The sequence below is a fragment of the Amblyomma americanum genome, chromosome 7 (genome assembly GCF_052857255.1).
Source record: "Amblyomma americanum isolate KBUSLIRL-KWMA chromosome 7, ASM5285725v1, whole genome shotgun sequence".
Lineage (NCBI taxonomy): Eukaryota > Metazoa > Arthropoda > Arachnida > Ixodida > Ixodidae > Amblyomma > Amblyomma americanum.
In genome coordinates, this window is record NC_135503.1 from 55,430,931 (window position 1) to 55,450,015 (window position 19,085).

Genomic DNA, 19,085 nt, shown 5'->3' on the forward strand with positions numbered 1-19,085 from the left:
GTTCGGTAATATGGTGCTGCGTCATGGCGTTCGTGACGCGTTGCCAACACTGGCGGTGTGCGTCCACTAAGAACGAGCGGTCGCACGCTACCGCCGAATCCATGTTGTGAAATTAACTTGAATGGCACGACTATCAGGCTGTGCCAGAAATTCCGCGTTATGTTTCGTGGCTACAGGCAACGCAGGGGGAAAAAGAAAAAAAAAAACGCCTGTGTTTTTATTTTTTCGGATCGCACTCAGCACAGCAAGAACCAAAAACTACAAAAAAACTGTTTGTGCCAATTTGTGCCGCCGCAGTCAGACTGCTGGGTGTGCAGTCTTTCTCTGAGGAACAGACTAGTGTGGAGTGGCGGCTGCGTCGAATCTTTCCTGCGTTCGGAGCTGCTGAGGCTTTTCTCAGAAGAGGTTTCGCTGGCCGTTCGACCGACCCAGGAATGGGTGCATGCCGAAATCGTCGTCCGAAGTGAACGGACCGTTCCATGCGCCCGGCTGGTTGGGCCAGTCTGCGCCCAGTGGTGAATGCAGCTGCTGCTCGCCTGCCATGGACAGCCCGGGTTGTTGACGCAGAAACCCAGCAGAACACCTGCAAGAACACATGACGCGGTGGTATATATCACTCCTTTTTTTAGGGAGCACAAATGTCTCGAGAAGTAGGAATGAATGAATGAATGAAAACGTTATTGATCCACCGAGAAGGAGCCTTAAAATCCCCGGTCCCGGCACGCAGACGTTGGTCGCGGGTAGGGGAGGCTTCGCAGACTAAGGACGAGTGAAATTACGTTGTTTCTTCACGTCCTCAGCCGCCAGGCGGGTGGCTTGCTGCTGGCTTGAGGGGTCCTCGCTCCGCAGCGAAACTTCCTCGGCTTCTCTACTGGTTATGCTTAAGCCGGCGCCTGGGGAATTGGCGCATTCCCAAATTATGTGATCAAGAGTGCCTTTTTCACCCAGGTAGGGTCGAACCTGCTGAAAGTGTAATGCTAATTATGCGTGTGCGTCTTGAGTTCTGCTACTTGTGTTGTTTATTAATCGCAGTCATTGTCAGCCGCGTTGCTTCCACTGCTAGACTAAGCATTATCCCACTAATACCTCATTAGCCCTTGCTTGCGAATGCGGCCGCTGCCCTAGCTTAGATTGGTAAATGCGTTTCATGGTCATCGCACTCCGACAAACTGCCCTCCTAAGCCTCGTCTGACTTCAACGCCAGGCCGCTGCTCGTTCGTTTGCTTACTAAGCCTTCGCAAGTGCTTCCGTGCTGTGGTCACTAAAACCTCATTTTGCTATGATCCCAATCAAAGACTCTGCTGAGTAATACAAAGGGGAAACGACATTTCGGTCCAAATGGTGGGAACCCTTTAGCTGGAAATAGGGAGAGTGCGTTGCTGCACGAGTCGGTCAATTATTATCAACAAAGAGTATTGCGCAATCTTTGTTAGGGTGCGCAAGGGGTACTGTACCTGTTGTGTACCCTTTTCGTCCTGGTTTCTGCGTGCACAGTGGCATTTTTTGTCCTCAGACCATACGGCGGGCGATCATCATCTTTCAATTCCAAATGCTAGTCTGAAGCCTGACAGTTCAGTGTATTTGTGGCCACCGCAGTGCGTAGCAACAGAACCCGTTCGCGCTCCAGGTGACCGATATTGCTCCTGGCATCTTGATAGTACCCTCGCGCGGCCTTTGCACTTCCCCGTCTGCACTGAGACGAACGCGTCTTTCCCTGCTTGCTTTTGAAATCAAACCTAGGCCGCCTCATCTGCTAATATTAAGCTTATTACGGTCCTGACGGCTGCGCCCTCTGTGAATGACTTCACAGAAGCTTAGCGATACCCCTCAAATCAAGTGTATGAAATAATTCACAACGTTCAGAGGCACAAATAGTACAGTGGATTTGACAACTCTACTCAGTGACACCCCAGCCGAAACTAAGAGAGTAGTGGGTTGGGACGTTACACGAACTGTGATAAATATATGACCCGTGGTTTGTTAGGGTGACAGAGGGGAAGGACCTAAGTGGTTACGATTGTCAGCGATGAAGTATCAAGCAGCAACTACGGTGGATTTTCCTAGGAACTTGGGTGTGTGAGATTCCTTCTGAAGATGAAGGTGTTGGTTTTTGAGACGGGTGGTGGGAGGGTATAAAGTCAGTCTTACTCAAAAGCTACCGCTGTCTGCACAATGCCTTCAGTCCCTTTTAGTTTTTATTCGTGCACTGACAAACATATACTGATACAGAGCAAACAATACGTATATACTCAAAAGAAAACATTTGACAGAAGTCTGTCTGGTTGGGAAAATTGGGGTCAGTTGCTTCGTCTTACATCCAAGGTGTGCGGCCATTGACCCGGAGATATTCAACACGAGGGCTTAAAAAGCCAAGCTGCGCCTCGCCCGTAGTCACACCGTGAAGAAGGGACCGAGCCGCGGTCCCGAAACGTCGTGTTTTTCAAAAATTAACCTGGTTGGCGTCAGTCATCTTTCTACTAAATACGTATATAACAATAAATGGGCTTGGGCAAGGCATGTAGTGCGAAGGCAAAATAACCGCTGGTCCTTAAGGGTTACTGACTGGATATCAAGGGAAGGCAAGCGTATCATTGGATGGCAGAAGGTTAGGTGGGCGGTTAAGATCAAGTAGTTTGCGGGGATAGGGTGCCACAGCTGACACAGGACAGTGTTAATTGGAGAGATAAGGGAGAGACCTTAGCCCTGCAGTGGGTGTAGTCAGGCTGATGATAATGATGATGGTAAGCCCGACTTACTGGTTAGCAGAGGCCATAGGACGTGGTTGGTTCGCAGCCAGGACAGGTGAGAAGAGCGCAGTTGGGCTCAGGAAGATGGCGCCACCAGCGTGGCCGCCTGGAGCAGCACTGAGCAGCGGGCCGAACGGGTGAGCGTCGAAGCCGGTCAGAGCCGTGTGGGGGCGCTGGTAGACTGTCGGCTGTGTCGCATTGGCTCCATAGTAGGCGTGTGTAGAAGCAGCGGCGGCTGCGGTGGCGGCGGTGCTGGCAGCATCGTGAGGGTACGTCGGGTCTGCTGTGTTGAGCCTCCGGTACGCCCCCTGCTGGAGTCGAGCGTCCTGTCTCTGGGCCGGCTGGCCTGCCGGAGGGGGCCACATCATCGCATTGGACGTCCCACCTGCTGTTGCCGCTGTCTGTGACACTGCAAAGACCGGTGAAGTTCACTGTTTGGTTGTTGCCGCTGTGCTGTAGTATTCTCTCAAAGCTGAACCGCATTTTAGATACTTTTTCTGTCACAAGAGCATCGGAAATCGAACCTAAGCATCACCACGCAGTGCATCAGGTCCCAATAGCTAAGTGGAATGGACACTTTTTGAAAGCGCTAAAGCCAGTTTCCCAAATTATATAGTAGCTTCAGGATGATGCATTGTTACATCCAGCCGAATGGCCTGATGGGACAATCGTACAAAAAGAAATTGATGTTTTCACTATAGTGGTCTCGTCGCAGACGTTGTATCGCCATTACCTGCAGATTGACGCTTGTCTGACTACTAGAGGAAATACTCGAGAGGTTTTGTTTTCACGACGAGATTGTACCCGTTGAACGCACGCTGATTTAAACAATAGCTGGTATCCTCGGAGGCCTCGAAGACATGAACACTCTCAAATTCCGAGCGTGTGTGGGTTGGAGACAAAATGCTTCGTCCTGTTCGGAGCACGGCGAGGGGCAACAGACGCCAGTATAATAGCGTAAGCCGAGAGCCTGTGCAAATCAACCGTTGAATCAAAGTACACGCCGGTGTAATATTGTGTTACGTTCCACTAACGCGTTGCATAGACGGCGATTGGTTTTTACCTGAATTTTTTACAAGCATAGACGCATTTCAACCCTTGAATTCAAAATTTTGGGGGCACCAATATTGAGGCGGCACCGCCGAGTTCACGCGGATAACGATAGAACAACAATGAGCACTCGATGGCGTAGAGAGCAGCGATGGCGTAGTGTTAGAATGTCCGCGTCCGCCTCGCGTTCAAGAGGTCCGCGGCTCGAATCCCGGAGCCGCGTAATTCTCCACCGGGTTTGAAAAAAGAGCTCCGCGTGTCGATGGAATTGCATAAGCAGGCCTGGGCTGCGGCCTGACCTCGATGACCAGAACCGTCAACCCACTCCCTCAAAAGAATAGGGCTTGGCCGCCCAGGTGTAGTACTTGGCCACAACCTTCTATGAACAAACCAATTAACCCTCGGCGCTCAGTCCCTAGCGGCTGAGGAGCAACTGACCAAGGCGGCGGTCACACCTGTGACACAGCGGAGGGTGCTAAGAATTTCTGGCTCCGGACAGGCCGCCGTTGGAATCTGAACCCGAAGTAATAAACGCGTGTTAATGACATTCTAGTCGAAATCAAGAAAAACGAATTGGGCTTGGGCAGGGCATGTACTGCGAAGGCAAGATAACCGCTGGCCATTAAAGGTAACGGAGTGGATTCCAAGAGATGGCTAGGGTAGGGGGGGCGGCAGAAGATTAGGTGGGCGGATAAGAGCAGGAAATTTGCAGGTATAGGGTGGGCACAGCTGGCAGAGGACAGGGTTAATTGCAGACATGGGAGAGGCCTTTGCCCTGCAGTGGGTATAGTCAGGCTGATGATGATGATGTTGATGGTGCATTTATGAAACGTCCATCGCATACACGGCCGCAGAGGCAGGAAGGATGATATAGCTGCCCATGTTGTTCAAGGTAGAGCTTTGAAGAGGTGGACGATCAAGAAGACATAAGAAGAGGAAGATGGGAAAGAACTTCTGTGGCAGTTGCATCCAGCGTTTCAGCATCTGAAAATTCTCCCCTTTCCGTCCTCATAGCTCCCTTCATCCTTTCATTCACCGCGCAGTTTAGGTCTACGCACAGTGTGAGACGCTTACCACGCCGTTCCTTTCTTCGTAACCACCGCCTCACCTGCAGATAACTTTTAGTGCTCGTTGTCAAAATTGTCGAGCCAATTGGAAAGGAGACTTACTCGCTGCCATGTGCGGATGACCGGCCATGCCTGGCATTGGGGCGAATGCACCTCCGTTCGATGGGTTTGTGGCCGCGCCGGTGCTGAGCGGGTCGTGCTGTGTCGGGTGGAACGCTTCGGTTGGGGCCTGGTGACCCTGGCGACATTATGCGAGACACGCGGCTGGTTAGACGCAGTCAAAGATACGCGAGATATCTTACTGTTTTTCGTTGACACTCACCCACAAAAGCTGGATAATTTGAAGAGAACTACGGTACGGTACGTATACAGTTATTCTATACACACTTAAAGGGGCTCTGAAACGCCTTCAGAGGAGAGCACATTAACTCACTTAATCACTGCACTGCGTTGCCATGAAAACCAAAGCCAAATATTACTCTTCTACACGCAGCAGACGGCCCACAATCGGGCGTCAAAGTTGGCGAGCCCTTCCCGGCGACTTTTTCATGCTCGCACCCTCCTCCGTCCCCCGCATTTGCGTGGACGAGGTGATAGATGGCCGTTGGTTAGATTCCTTCAGACGTCAGGCAGCTACCGTGGCTGCGGCCAATAAGCCGCTTATCTCTCGCAGGCCGGGGAACTCCGCTCCCAGAGGGGGGTAGGCGAAGGAGCGCCTACCTTTCAGCGTGCAAAAAGTGACGAGAGGAGAGGGAAAGGCGCGAAGACGCTGAAATTCAAATTTTAACTACAGATAACTCAGCATCTACAAAGCGCATTTAAAAAATCCTTGCTGAACACCATTCGTGAAGCGGCATGCTTCAATATCGCAGGCATGCCGCAACTTTATTAGAGCCCCTTCACAGCCCCTTTTAAGGGTGTAAGAGTGTCCCATGCCTAACACCTTTTAGGGTGCTCATAAACACCCTTATGAGGCCCATGAACACACTTAAAGTGTTCATGAACACCCTAACACCTGAAGGGTGATCAGGGTGTTGGTGACCACCCTCAGAGGGTGTTAGTCCAAGAGCGTTACTCCTTAAAGAGTGTAAAAGATTAGATGTAGAGTGCACGAAGCTTTCCAACTGCTTAACGTCGCTGAGCCGTGCGACATGACACTTCTTATGGCGCTTCCGTCCCCATACCCGTCAATTACGGTGCCTCCATGTGTGCACGTGCTTGTTTAGTGTCGGTTTCGGTTAATTCTGGTATTAAATGTGCCGCAAAGCACTCCACTTATTCTTCTAATCATTCGTCCACAAGTCACGGAAATTAGGTTATTTAAGAAGAACTCTGCGACAATGTACAAACGAAGTTAAACTAATAGCATATAAAACCTTAGTTCGACCAGTTCTAGAATATGGATCAATTGTTTGGGACCCGCACACTCGTGGCAACATAGACAAGCTCGAATCTGTACAAAAGAAAGCAGCTAGGTTTATATACCGATCATATAGCTGGCGTACTTCCGCGAGTACTCTAGTAAAAAAGGCAGGTTTAGACAATTTACAAAAACGGCGTCAGTATGATCGATTAAAATACATGCACTCGCTGTTTCATGATAAACTAGGTATGAGAAAACACGATTACATAGAGCCTGTACACCGACGAACCACCCGATCGCATCATAGCAAAAAACTTAAAGATTATTCCTGCCACACTCAAACCTTCGCTAACTCTTTTTTTCCGAAAACTGTCCGTGAGTGGAACCGGCTTCCGGCCAGCATTGTAGAATGCCCTACTACTGAAGCATTTATGAATGCTGTCAGAATGCGGTCAGATAGTAATTGATGATTACGGAGTGTTCTTGAGATTTTTGCTTGTGAGTGCATCTCATTTGTTGAAGGCAGCGTGTTGTGCCTTGTTTCGTTTTGCGCATGTCACTTATGTTTTCTTTTTCTTCTCCCGCTCCTGCTTACAGCCTCACCTAGAGGCTAGCAGTACTGTGTAAATAAATAAATAAACTACCTTGTGTCAGGCATCCGAAACGCACGCAGGGAATTGTTTTAATGTAATCTAGCTTTTACGTGTTTCGCAGCAGCTCGGGCAAGACTCGGTTCATCAGGTGTTCTCAGCTGCTTGCTTTGGCAAGCATGCTTTTTTAGACCATAAAATGTGCTATTTTGTTTAGCGACTTCTAATGACAGGAATTAATAGCGAAAAGATTTGTGCGAATGTCACAATTGACTCTGAAGACTACGTGTCACGATGTGGACATATGGTGGCCCTGCTTAACTATCTGGAAGGATGGATTTCTTTTGCGTGTGTAATCTTGGAATATGTTCCTTAAAGATATAAATGTCTGAAAAAATCTCACCGCATTGGACATAAGTTCGTAAAGAACATACTGATCGCTGTCAAGCGTCTTCTCGTCCTATCTGTAAGTTATTTTCAGTGTCATTTTTTTCGAAGAGATGAAATGTATTGCCGCTCCACGCCTGTCATTACTATATCTGCATGCTATGCTTGGAATTAGTTAAAACGATCGATTTTCCTGGAATTAGGGCCCTCCTATGGCGTCTCCGGCCAGATTATTAAAACTCCCCTCAAATTTTTCCAGAGCCGGCTCTGAAACAATTTTGTACGGCCGTACAAACTTTTCTATAAAATGTAAACTATGACCGCAAAGGAGGAGGAGGAGTGCGCATGCGTGCCTGTGCTAGGGGCACGACTAAGTGCATCTGGCCGGACACAGCGTCGTGTCGGGCTGGAGCGTGGTGCAGCGGCTGCGCGTCGAAGGGCTGAGCAGGACTCGCCACCGCTGCTGGGGTCTGATGGACTGCCACTTCCGCTGGCAGCAGCAGGGATAGCGACGGTGCCACGGCGGGGGTAGCGGCAGCCGACAGGAGCGGCAACCAGAGCACGGCTGCAGCGAGGTTGCAGTTAGACACAGGATGTGCCTTGAAGGACAGAGATGAGGGCGCAGGCAACGTACGGGAGCTGTTCCATCGGCAGTGATAAAACCTTGACTAGAGGGCTCCGCGGGCTCAATTCGGGCTTAAGTTGCCAGCACGATCATACACTCTAAGCAGAAAGGAGTAAGAAGGGAGTAAGCTGTCCACTAGCACACTCCCTTCTATAAAAGGGAGCTTAAGAGGAGTTTGCTTTATTTTTACTCCCATATAGGCGTATTCGGGCTTAGAGCGTACCTTGGGGTTTTGAGTGTCTATTATTTCATGCATTTCCGCACTATTCGATTCAATTGTGCCGCTGTTCCTTGAGCGCCGAAATCCATTCTCATTGTGGTCGGGGTGTTTGACGCGGTAGCAAAGTGTTGTGATGTCTGTAGTCTAGGATACAAGCTTTTCGCATGCTTTATGGGCTATGGACTACCTCACTGCAGCGTCTGCGATGCTAGGGTACGTCAAGTGGTGCGCTCCTTTTCTAGCGCATTTAGAGAACGTGAACTCTCACAGCGCTCCCTGATGTGCTCTTATAGGCTGCAAGCATAACTTGCATGAAATAAGACGGAAACGTTTCCAGAAAGAGCCTAGAGTCCCGCTTTCTGAGGAACGAATGCTTCTTGCTGATCGGGGCACTGAATCCGGAGCACCGATGTGCATCGAAGGCGCTCACATATTTCGCGTAAGAAATTCTGTGGGGCCCCGAAAACTCCGACATATTATCCAGGCATTGGTGTGATATTAGACGGGGCAACGTGCTGTATCGAATAGGACAGGAGAAACAGCGCTCACGTGAGGTGGCCAGTCCCGACGCCATTTGGGGGGCAGCAGAAGCTTGTGTAGAAGAATCCAACCACCCCTGCGGCTGGGTGCCGTCTCCAGCCACACACGACGTGGAAGGACAGTGCGTTTGTGCGCAGGCTGCGGACACAAGGGATGAAAGGTGTGGTGCTTTTACGAGACCTCCGAAGTGTTCTCTCGAACCTTCCTTAGATTCCCGAGACCGTACCTGCTGTCCTTCTGAAAGCGCACCAATCATAGCTGCACTTGGGGTTACACCCTGAGAAACGCTTGATGGTGGTGGATGCTTACAAAGAATTTATTACCGTATGGCAGAGATTCGGCCTAGCTGCACACCACACGCAGTGACGCTAAGGAAAGTGCGAGTCATGACTAGCACTCGGTCATTATCATTCCTTTTTGTCCCGTAAGGCGCGTAGTCCCGTCTTCATACTCTCTACCCTGTTGCTGGAAGTTTATTTACAGGAGGACGTCTTAGCGTAGCGTTGCCGAATTCGTTGGCAAGGTGTGAGGGAAAGGTTTTAGCTTGCATCTATTGTACGGTAGACGGCATTGTATGCCGTCCACCGTCACCGCTTACCACGGCCACCAACCGCCAGAGCACATGGGCAGGCTGCGATAACGGGGCTAGGTGCATGCCACCTGTGGCCGTGTGCTGTATCATTACTGCGGCCATCAGCGGTAGCAGCGCACCTGCGACACCACGGGCATGCGCATTTCCTTCCAAGCTCGATAACGGTATAGCGGTATACGCGAAACGTTCCGCTAATTGCACTTACACAAGATTACCCGTGCGTGTCTAGCGCCAGACAGCACAGGTAACTACGGAGGAATGCGACAATGCCATGCTAAAACTAATTGGAAAATGGTCTGTTCGACGTGACATTTCCTCAATGAATGAAATAACAGCCACGAGTTTATAGCTGCTTGTTCGGCGCTTTGTGTTCGCGCAGCTTGGCGCGGCAGTTTGGATAAACGGACTTACGCACGGCCGCGCAGTCTCTACCGCAGGACACCAACGACATCCGCGCATCGAACTGATGCGTTGCTGGAGCTGGGAACTGCGACGCATGAGGGGCGGCGCTTCCGTTGGTAGCATCACGCCGTTGCGCTGACTGGGCAGCAAAGCGCCGCTGCTCCTGCAAACAAAGGTTCAAAAGCAATCGATCAGGTGATCGATCGCTGAACTGATACGCTCTCCATCTTATGATGCTAAAATCATGAGGTCATGAGGAGGGTGCAGCGGGTGGGTGGCGGGTGAGACCCGTAGGTGGGAGACGCATTTTTGCAGGGAGATGCATCTCCGGGCACCCAAAAGAGTGTGCTACGGAGGAGGCACCTTAGGGGCCCTATCTGCTCCGATCCACCATGGACCCTGGGGGATGGAGGTTTCGGACACACATACACAGATGACTCTTTCGCCGAAACATAACTATGCTGCCAACGCAGAAAAGGATGAACAGGTCGAATAGCATTTTAACCCTCTTGTGAACTTGCAGCACTTTTTTTTGCTATCGGTCAAGAGAGTAGTGAGGGCGTGTCTTAGAGGACTGTATCAACTCCCTAACTTAACCGCCGCCCTTCATGTAAACGTAGCAAGCTGTGATCCGTGGAGGTTTCGTTGTCGGCACACCTTTTGACAGTTCACTGAAGTCCCATGCGGACTCAAGAGAACGAAGAATCTGGTTGGTTTCATTTATTGGGCTGAACATCGCAAAGTGACACGGCAGGGAAAGGGCAACGTCCGCAGCGCACTCTGGGCAGCAAGAACACATCTGGCGGCACGCTGCCACGTGATCACCTGCCATTTTAATTGGTGAGTGGCCTGTTGCTGCTGCACTGTCGTCCTGGGCCGGCGGGGGCTGGTCAGCTGTGCGGCGTGTCCGAATTAACGGTTAAGTACGCATCAGTGCGCGTAACAGTTAAGTTACTTTAGCGTTTCCTTTCTGAAGATGCACATTACTTTGATTGAGCTTCTAATATATATGCGCTGCGGCGGCTCAGCGGTTAGGGTGCTCGGCTACTAATGCGGAGTACCCAGGTTCGCACTCGGCTGCGGCGTCCGCGTTTCGATGGAGGTTAAAGGCAAAGGCGCCCGTGGGCTGTACGACGTCAGTGCATGTTAAAGATCCCCAGGTGGTTGAAATTACTTCGGAGCCCTCCACTACGGCGCCCCTTGCTTCCTTTCTTCTCTCAGTCCCTCTTTTATCCCTTCCCCGGAGCGGTTCAGTTGTCCAACAAGATGCGATATAGATACTGCACCATTTCCTTTTCTAAAAACAAATAAATAAACGAAAGGTTCGGATTAAGTAAGTTCGAATAGTCCAGATTCCACAGTACGACCAAATACGTGTGGATTAAACCTGGTCTAACTTCAACCCCGTGCCCATTTCGTTCCAGCATGAGCGGTAACTCCTGCTGCTCACGTCGAAGGCCGCGGAGGGCCGCGAAGTCGTCGCCATGGCCTGGACGAAAGCCGTGCGCCTTTGCGCCGCCGTCGTCGTCTGTTTCGGCGTCTTCCGCGTCTGCCGGGGCGCGATGTGAGTGGCGCCCCGGGTCCTGGTAATTCCCCCGGCGGCCGCGCGACGCCGGCGGCGCTGCATCGTCAGACGGCGCTTGGCGCTGCCCGCCTCTTTACTGTCTTTATCCTGCTCATGCGACGATGCGCCGCCGCTCTCCTTGGCGGTGACAGCCGGTGGCTCCTCGATGCCCTTCAGTTTGGCGGCGATCTGCTTGGCCCGGCGCTCCTGCTCCTTGCGGTGGCGAGCGTCGAGAGGGTTGTACACGTAGTCTGCGCGCAACAGAGTGAAGTCTATGCTTGTAGCAACTGAAGTCCTTCAGGCAACAAAGAGGAGAACATAAGATTGAGTAAGACTAACTGCGATGCGATGCTATGAAATGTTTGTTAAACAGTGTTCCTGCCACTCAACACGAGTCGACAGGACTTTCACGTCCTTCTCATTTACAGGGCACACACTTCTAATGAATTGAAAAGATGGAGTAATTTGCGGAAATGGGTGTAGCTTGTGTAGGAACTAAGAAATGCGCTGTAGAATACGAGTTCGCTATTCAAGGCGCCTCACGACGTGCTTTCGCTGGCTGCGCAGTTTTCGCGTTAGAACCCGTCCCTACGCGCTCTGTTCCTCTACATAGCGCGCTGAATTCTACACTAGGTGCAAGTCTGGCGTAGTGTGCACGATCCGCGACGAGTCATGCGGTGAGCGTTTTGCGCCCCTCGTGCCTTGTAGGTGTCGTATACGTGCACTTGCCTTCCTTCGCACTGGCAACACCGTGGAGAGGCGGCATGCGATCTACTTCCAGCTATGCACATGTATCATTCGGACGCCTGCGTACATTACGAAGAATGCCAAGGAATCCAGAGAGACACTCCATCAGACAAACTGCAGCTCTGCGTCCACCCTTTGAAGTAAACGGCCGTGCGTACACACAAAATTAACCGCACAGGCCGCTCAATTTCGAAATTTTATGTCATTGCTCCAGGCACTGCGGACAGCCGCAGCCAGTCTTCACTGACCCTGGTACTTTTTGCGATGCTTGGCGGCCTCCAGTGCCGCCTTGCGCCGGTAGAGGTCCTTGGCGACGCTGAGCGCCAGCCACATCTTGCCCAGACGGGTGCTCACGGTCTGGTTGTTTTCCTGCACCACGGTGCCATCACGGCGTATACCAGCACGGCGAGAAGTATACAGGGTGTTTCAAAGAAGACTTTACGCAAATTTTAAAACTAGGCTTTTTTAGTTAGAAGGGCGTTTTTTTCGGCATAGCATTGTCGGCGGTGCAGTACATCACAGTAGAGCTAATGCGTGCTAAATGGTTATCTAATATTCAATAGTAAACTTTTGAACTGTTACTGTTAGGCACGTTAATAATTATTGAGAGACGTGTAGCCCGCCGTAAAAATATTCATATCAGTTTTTAGAATTTCGAAAACGCGGTTACCCTCATGCTGTGGCCCAACAAATTGTGCATACATCACGCCAAAATGTACGCCTTTTTGAAAACGTTGAAGGCAAAGCAACCGCTTCCGTGCACGTAACTCGTCGAAACAGCCAAAATTTGTTCTGACGTACTACACCGCTGACAATGCTATGCAAAACAACGCTCTTATAACTCAAAAAGCCTATTTCTAACTATTTAGTCAAGTTTTAGGTGACATATACCCTGTATACAGGCTCATATGTGCCGCGATTGTCAACCAGCAACCTTCAGAAAACGTTATATCAGGGCTGGAACTAAGCAACGATCCCTCTCTTTTGATTCAATCTGAGTTTATGTCTCAAATTAAACTATACTGAGTATATTTGAACTTTCTATCAACAAATTTTCGCCACTTAATAGTTTTTAAATGGCCACTCACCTGTATGATGATGGGACTACCACAAACCCACTAAAGCCCCTCATTGCATCCACTCATATGAGTGTTAGGTCCGCTTCATAGCCTCGAGTTCAAAGGTCATTACTCCTTCGTTACTATTAACTGAACAGCAGTTACGAAGACAGCCAGCTATAAACGACGCTGCACGGGGATGTGTGATTAACTTGTATTTGATAGTTCAGCTGATTGGAACTACAGTGAAGGAGGTATAAATTCATGCGGAACAACACCTTCATTTCATCCAAAAGCAGCTCGAATTTGCGCCCCTTCAAAAACAATATAGGGTGCGCTCTTTAGAGCTTCTAATAGTAGGGCGGTAAACACGAGTTTCCTGCCTGTCTTGCTTTGCGGCTAAACGCTCGCGTGCTCATCTTGTTCACAAGGTGGAGCCTCCCATAAACACATAGTTTCCAAGTTCAGAAACGGAAGAAATGCAATCTTTTACCAAGTCATAAGAAAATCAATCGCTAAAGAAGAACAGGACGCGCGGCAATAACGAGTTTGTTCATGAACAGAAGTGGTGTGGCATCAATATCGTGAGTGTACTGCTGAGACCTTGTCAACCCTTTTCGTTTCGAGTGTGGGCGGCGTGCTGAGTTGGTCGGCGAAGTTCCAAAAATGCACGACGACGAGGAAACAATGACACATAAACAGCGCTTCCTTGTCAGCTCTTAATGAATTTTTCAATATTCAAAATTTTGTTATTTGTGTTTTTTACTCCTCTCAAATAGCTCGTTCCTCGTGTACGCACGCTTGCATAATATACGGTTGCCCTAAAGCAAATGGACAATTGTGGAGTTCAACGTCCCGAAGTGACACTTGGGCTGTGAGAGATGCTGAAGCTTAGGGCTCCGGAATAATTGTGAACACTGGGGTTCTTTGACGCGCTCTGACACAGCACGTCATGTTAAGGGCAGCTAGCGAGCTATGGAAAGAAAAATGATAGGCGTAACGTTCAGAGACCGGAAGAGGGCAGAGTGGGTCAGTGACCGATCACGAGTTAATGACACACTAGTCGAAATCAACAAGAATAAATGGGCTTGGGCAGGGCATGCAATGCGAAGGCAAGATAACCGATGGCCCTTACGAGTAACGGAGTGGATTCCAAGAGAAGGGAATCGTAGTAGGAGGCGGCAGAAAGTTATATGGGCGGATGAGATTAAGAAGCTTGCGGGGGATAGGGTGGCCGCAGCTAGCACAGCGCAGGGTTAATTGGAGAGATATGGGAGAGGCCTTGGTTTTGCAGTGGACGTAGTCGGGCTGATGATCATGATGATGATGATGTTGATGATGATCATGACATAGGTCAGCACACGGACGGCGGCCGGGATTTAAACCGCGGTGGGGATACGGTTGTTATGCGCGCAGTATATGGCTATATACCCACGTTTGGGTTCTGGGCGGCGACCAGGCGCCTCTTCTCCTGGGCGAACAGCATGAAGGCGTTGGGCGGGCGAGGGATGCGCGAACGCAGATCGTAGCTGTGCTCCCGGCTCGTAGGGTTCGGCTCTCCGAGCTCTCCCTGCGCGGAGGAGCACACGAAGGGATTGTGAAGGACAGCGACTGGGAAAAGTAAGCACAGGCTGGCAAGAATCGCCCAGGATCAGAACAGGCAAATATGACGCCGAGATAGCTCACTATGAACGATAGTTTGGCGCTTGCGATGGCGTGCCTTGTCTCTTAATTCTGTTTCGGCACTGTGAACTTGCCAGTTGGAACAAACAAACAAAAAACCACTGGAGATCCGGCAACAGACAGCACGAGTTGGGTAAGATGGCTTGGCAACATGATTTCTCATGTGAAAGAAATAGCTGTTGGGGACGCAGTACCGCTTGGTGCTACCAGGAGGTGTGCACACAAGGGAAAAAAATCAGGGGGCACTTTGACTTGAGTGCGGTGAAGCGAAAGCCTTTAGCGCGGTGTTGATGCTTCTGTCAATTATGTGTGGTTAAGATGTTAAGTGCACAATTGTTTGTGAATCTTAAATGCTGGAGACACTGGAGGGCGTTTGGGAGGAATCCGTATGATTCGACGCCTTTCCGCAAACACTCTCCAGCGTCCTAGCCAAGGAGAACTACATATGTGTTGGCAGGAAGTAAGGTAGTGTTTAGTATGCTCGGCTGCGGAACGGAAGGAAGGTGGTTCGAATCCCACCGTGAATAAAGATGCTGGAGACACTGGAGGGCATTTGGGAGGCATCCGTCTTATGAGACGCCTTTCCGCAAACGCTCTCCAGCGTCCTAGACAAGAAGTACATAAGCGTTGGCAGGAAGTAGCGTAATCGTTAGCACGCTCGACTGCGAAACGGCAGGACGCTATTTCGAATTCCACCGTGCACAAACTTTTTCTTATCGAGTAGCTGGATGTAACTGATGCCGGACAGATCCATGGCCGCGAGTATGAGCCGTTAAAGCTTTCGCATTAAAAGACGTGCGCTCTCTTCACGAACAGTCTGCCCGCTCCATCGTTTTGTTCTACGCTCTAGCGAGTATAACTAATCTAGAAGTCCAGTGTCCTCCAGTCGTGTTCTTGTTTGCTGCACGGTTGTTATGAATCAAGCGTATAGATGCGTGGGGCGCTGTTTGTACGTGTACGCACTAGCACCGGTCGCAATTTGCCGGAGTCAGTTAGCTTGAGCAAATTTTGACCAATCAACTGGTAATGCAATCGGTAAAGCAAGCGACCAACTATGCTCCAAGCGATTTCATTCAGTTCTCAACAATGATTCATATCAGCCACTGACATGAATTAGGACGAAGGCCTAACAAGCAGGTTTTAGAGAAGCCTGCATCATACACCCCTGTTTACAGTCGTCGATTCTACGCTTACCTTGCCGGCCGAAACCGTCGATGGGCCGTCTGGGTCAACGGGGGCCCATGATGATTTCATCCAGGTATCAATCGGACATCGTGTAAGTACGAATAAGGAAGAATGCTTAAAAATACTCTTAGTGACATTGAAGTTACGCAGCCATCCCTGACATCATTTGCTTCCCTCCTTCGGTAATATTCTTCGGTACTGGTGTTTTCTCTTGCTATTTATTTTACATCAACCTGCACATGTTCATTCGTGCTTTGCCATTGTATTGAGTTTTCTAGTTTCTTCTTCTCCTACTCTGCTAAAATCCCCAAAATTTAGGGTTGCAGAATAAATAAATAAATAAATAATCTCTGCATAAAGTCTGTGCATTAGGATCCAGTAGACGCAGTGGTCTATTTTGTGCGTACCATGCTGAAAGCTGACGTCGATGGACTGCCTAGGTCGGCTGTTGGTACGAGGTTGGACGGTGGCTGCTGACCATCGTTTTTTACCGAGGCAGCAGTAGTAGTAGTAGCAGCAGCAGCAGCAGCAGCAGCAGCAGTAGAAGTAGCAGCAGTCTGAAGTGGCTGCTGACTCCCTACTCCGTGGGGTACGACGCAAGACGCAGCGTCCATAGACTCGCATCCGTCGCACGATGGGCTGTCCACCACAGACTCATCGTCATGGTCTTCCAGGAGTAGACAGTTGTGGACGTCTGCAAGACGTGTGCCAACAGGCGCGCTGTAAGCATAGCTGTATTTTGCCTGGTTCAGCAGCGACAGTTGTAAATGTCACTTCCTCCGTGGTAGACGGCGTCGGTCGGACTATTCGTCGTAACGCATAACTCCAGAATCCACTTGCTGGTCATAGGAAACTATCTGGGTGGGCCTTGATGAAAGACGACATGCATATAGGATTCTTCGAGTGGCTGCTAGGAATGGGGATAAACAGTGGGTCGGATATCTCGTCGTCTGACTCCATAAAAAGCGCACCTTTTAAGAATAACCGTATGCAGGCACGACACAGCAGTCAATAGGCTAGATATTTGCTGGCTCGATAACAAAGCGGAAGGGCCTGTATCACTCAGGTTTAAGTCATTGATGGTTACAAAATAACGGAAAAGGTTATAGGCGTGGCTAAATGTATTCATTGAGACGTAATGACCGCTGAGAAACGAATAGATCGCGGAACCAGCGAGAAAACACGATCATAAGTAGGAGGAGGACACAGAACAGCGTCTCCGGTGTCCTCGGTGTGGTAATGTTTTCTCGTATACTTTCACCATGCACAGTTAAGATAACTATCCCGCGGTACCGTTCAGATTATAAGCCGGTCTAGCTTGTTCATGCACCTCGACCTCAATGGTGGGAGATGTGCACGTTCGGCTGCTTTTGTTCATTCTTCCTGGGGTATTTAGCTGAATCTCCTGTTCACCCCTTGGTTTTCTGGCAAAATTAGATATCCGCCGCTGTGGCTCAGTGGCTGTGGCGCTCGGCTGCTGAACCCAAGGTCGCGGGATCGAATCCCTGCCACGGAGAGTGAATTTTGATGGAAGCAAAACGTAAAGACGAACGTTTGCTGTGCGACGTCCATGCAGGTTAAAGAATCCCAGGTGGCCGAAATTACTCCGTGTTCTCCACTATACGGTGCATCTCATAATCTAGGTATACCGCCTTGGTGCATTAAGCCCCACATACTATACGATGCCATCTCCTCAATCGCCCCCTCCAAGTGATGCTCACTAATCCGTCCCTCGTCTATCACTGTCTACACTTTCTGTCCAACTGGGGCAGCAGCATGCAACGGCACTTACGTGGGCGCAAATCAGGCGTCGTCATGGGGAAAGAGGCGTGGTGGCAGCGCCTGTCGCGGCGACAGCCGAGAAAACAGTCCCGCCTGCGGGCTGCTGGAATCCGGCGGCGTCCACGGGCTACCGAACAGTCCTACGAGGAGGTCCCGACGGAGCCACGGTCAATGGCGGCGCAGAATTGAACGTCGCCGACGAACGTGACGCGCGTGCCGGGTGAGAAATACGACCGCGCGGATCTTCTTCGCCTTTCCTTCAATTTTTTGTGATTTTTCTTCTCATTCGCATTAATTCTCATTCGAGAAAAAGTTCTTGTCACTTGCATTTTGTGATCTTTTTAAAGGCGCCGAGGACTCATTAAAAATAATTCACGTCTACATTTCTCATGCGTCAATTAAGAAACATATTTGTATTAAGTGCTATTTGTACAAAGCAACGCAACCATTGTTTCTTTGTGTTTTGCTTCCGCCCTGCCTGGAAGCAATGCGCCACTGACCCGGCAGGTGGCTGTTTGAAACACAGCCACCGGTTGCTCTTCGCGAGCAACCTTTCGCAACCAATCATTAATTGAACTGCCACCTGCTACGGTGGGCAGTTTGCTCACAATGCTGTGGGCAGGATTTTATGACGTCACAAAGTCACGTCAGGGCGGCCCACGTGGCCACCCATTTATTGCACACAGCGCCAACTACGACGACGCCGAATTTTCTGCATAACGGGAGCCTTAACGCTATCCCCTCAAAATTGTGTTTACACAGCATGCTCTCAACTGTTCTTCCGTAATATCCCGAAGCGACAAAACTCATACAGCCCATGGTATGGCAAAAGGAGCGACGTGATAGCTTCCACCCTCTCTGGCCTCCACAAGGCGTACAATGGCCAGTGGTAACTTATCACTCGCCCACCGCAGAATACCCACCTGGACAACAAGCTGTTGTTATGACCAGGCTTTTGTATTTACATTGTATTTGATTTTGTATTTTCATTATGTACAAGTGGTTATGAAAGCGGTGAAGAGAGCGCCGAGACTAGTCTTGCAAGAGCCTAGATCGCAAGACCACACGGGTTAACAATACACGTCCATGACGAGTCCACCACGAGTCTACCCTTTTGCGTATGGCGCTGGCCTTTTGAATCAAGTGCGCACTCCAGTATCCGTACAAGTCCCTAGATCGAGGCCAGCTCTTGCACATGCCGGTGGTCACGTCAAGGTAGAGAGGAGCCGAGCGCGCAACCATAAACAACCCAAGCATAGAAGCAGCTTAAGAGGCCGCCATTGCTCTGGCAATATCGCACGGCAACGCAACAGGACAGAACCTCACTACACTGACGGATTTTAAACAATCAAGCAGAAACTACACAAGAGACAGGACCGACCGCATCGCCAATCATATTCTACACATGACGAGAAGGCATATAAACACTAAACATAACATAGTACGCGTTCCGGGACATGAGGGGATGAGGGGCAACGTGAGA

At 50.1% G+C, this 19,085-nt stretch overlaps 2 protein-coding genes across 2 annotated transcripts in view; one reads left to right on the plus strand and one right to left on the minus strand.

Moving 5' to 3' along the window:
- The window catches only part of LOC144099150 (uncharacterized), a 271,400-nt gene that overhangs the window by 110,183 nt on the left and 142,132 nt on the right, over positions 1 to 19,085 (plus strand). The window lies entirely within an intron of this gene.
- Positions 192 to 17,825, minus strand: LOC144096807 (uncharacterized). Its single transcript, XM_077629682.1, has 11 exons — positions 17,613 to 17,825; positions 16,228 to 16,514; positions 14,388 to 14,522; positions 12,143 to 12,263; positions 11,034 to 11,398; positions 9,593 to 9,746; positions 8,599 to 8,727; positions 7,558 to 7,769; positions 4,967 to 5,102; positions 2,757 to 3,156; positions 192 to 583 (listed from the first exon to the last, which is right to left on the minus strand). Exons 1-11 carry the CDS (start codon positions 17,635 to 17,637, stop codon positions 397 to 399), a joined length of 2,151 nt encoding a protein of 716 aa, XP_077485808.1. The 5' UTR covers positions 17,638 to 17,825; the 3' UTR covers positions 192 to 396.

What these genes read in the sequence shown, in the direction of transcription:
- LOC144096807 (XM_077629682.1), bottom strand. Translation starts at nt 17,637, where the DNA reads ATGACGACGCCTGATTTGCGCCCAC. An exon ending in TCATCCGCACATGGCAGCGA is followed by an intron (nt 3,157 to 4,966) that starts GTAAGTCTCCTT and finishes CGGTCTTTGCAG; the next exon opens with TGTCACAGACAGCGGCAACA. An exon ending in CCTATGGCCTCTGCTAACCA is followed by an intron (nt 584 to 2,756) that starts GTAAGTCGGGCT and finishes GTGTTCTTGCAG; the next exon opens with GTGTTCTGCTGGGTTTCTGC.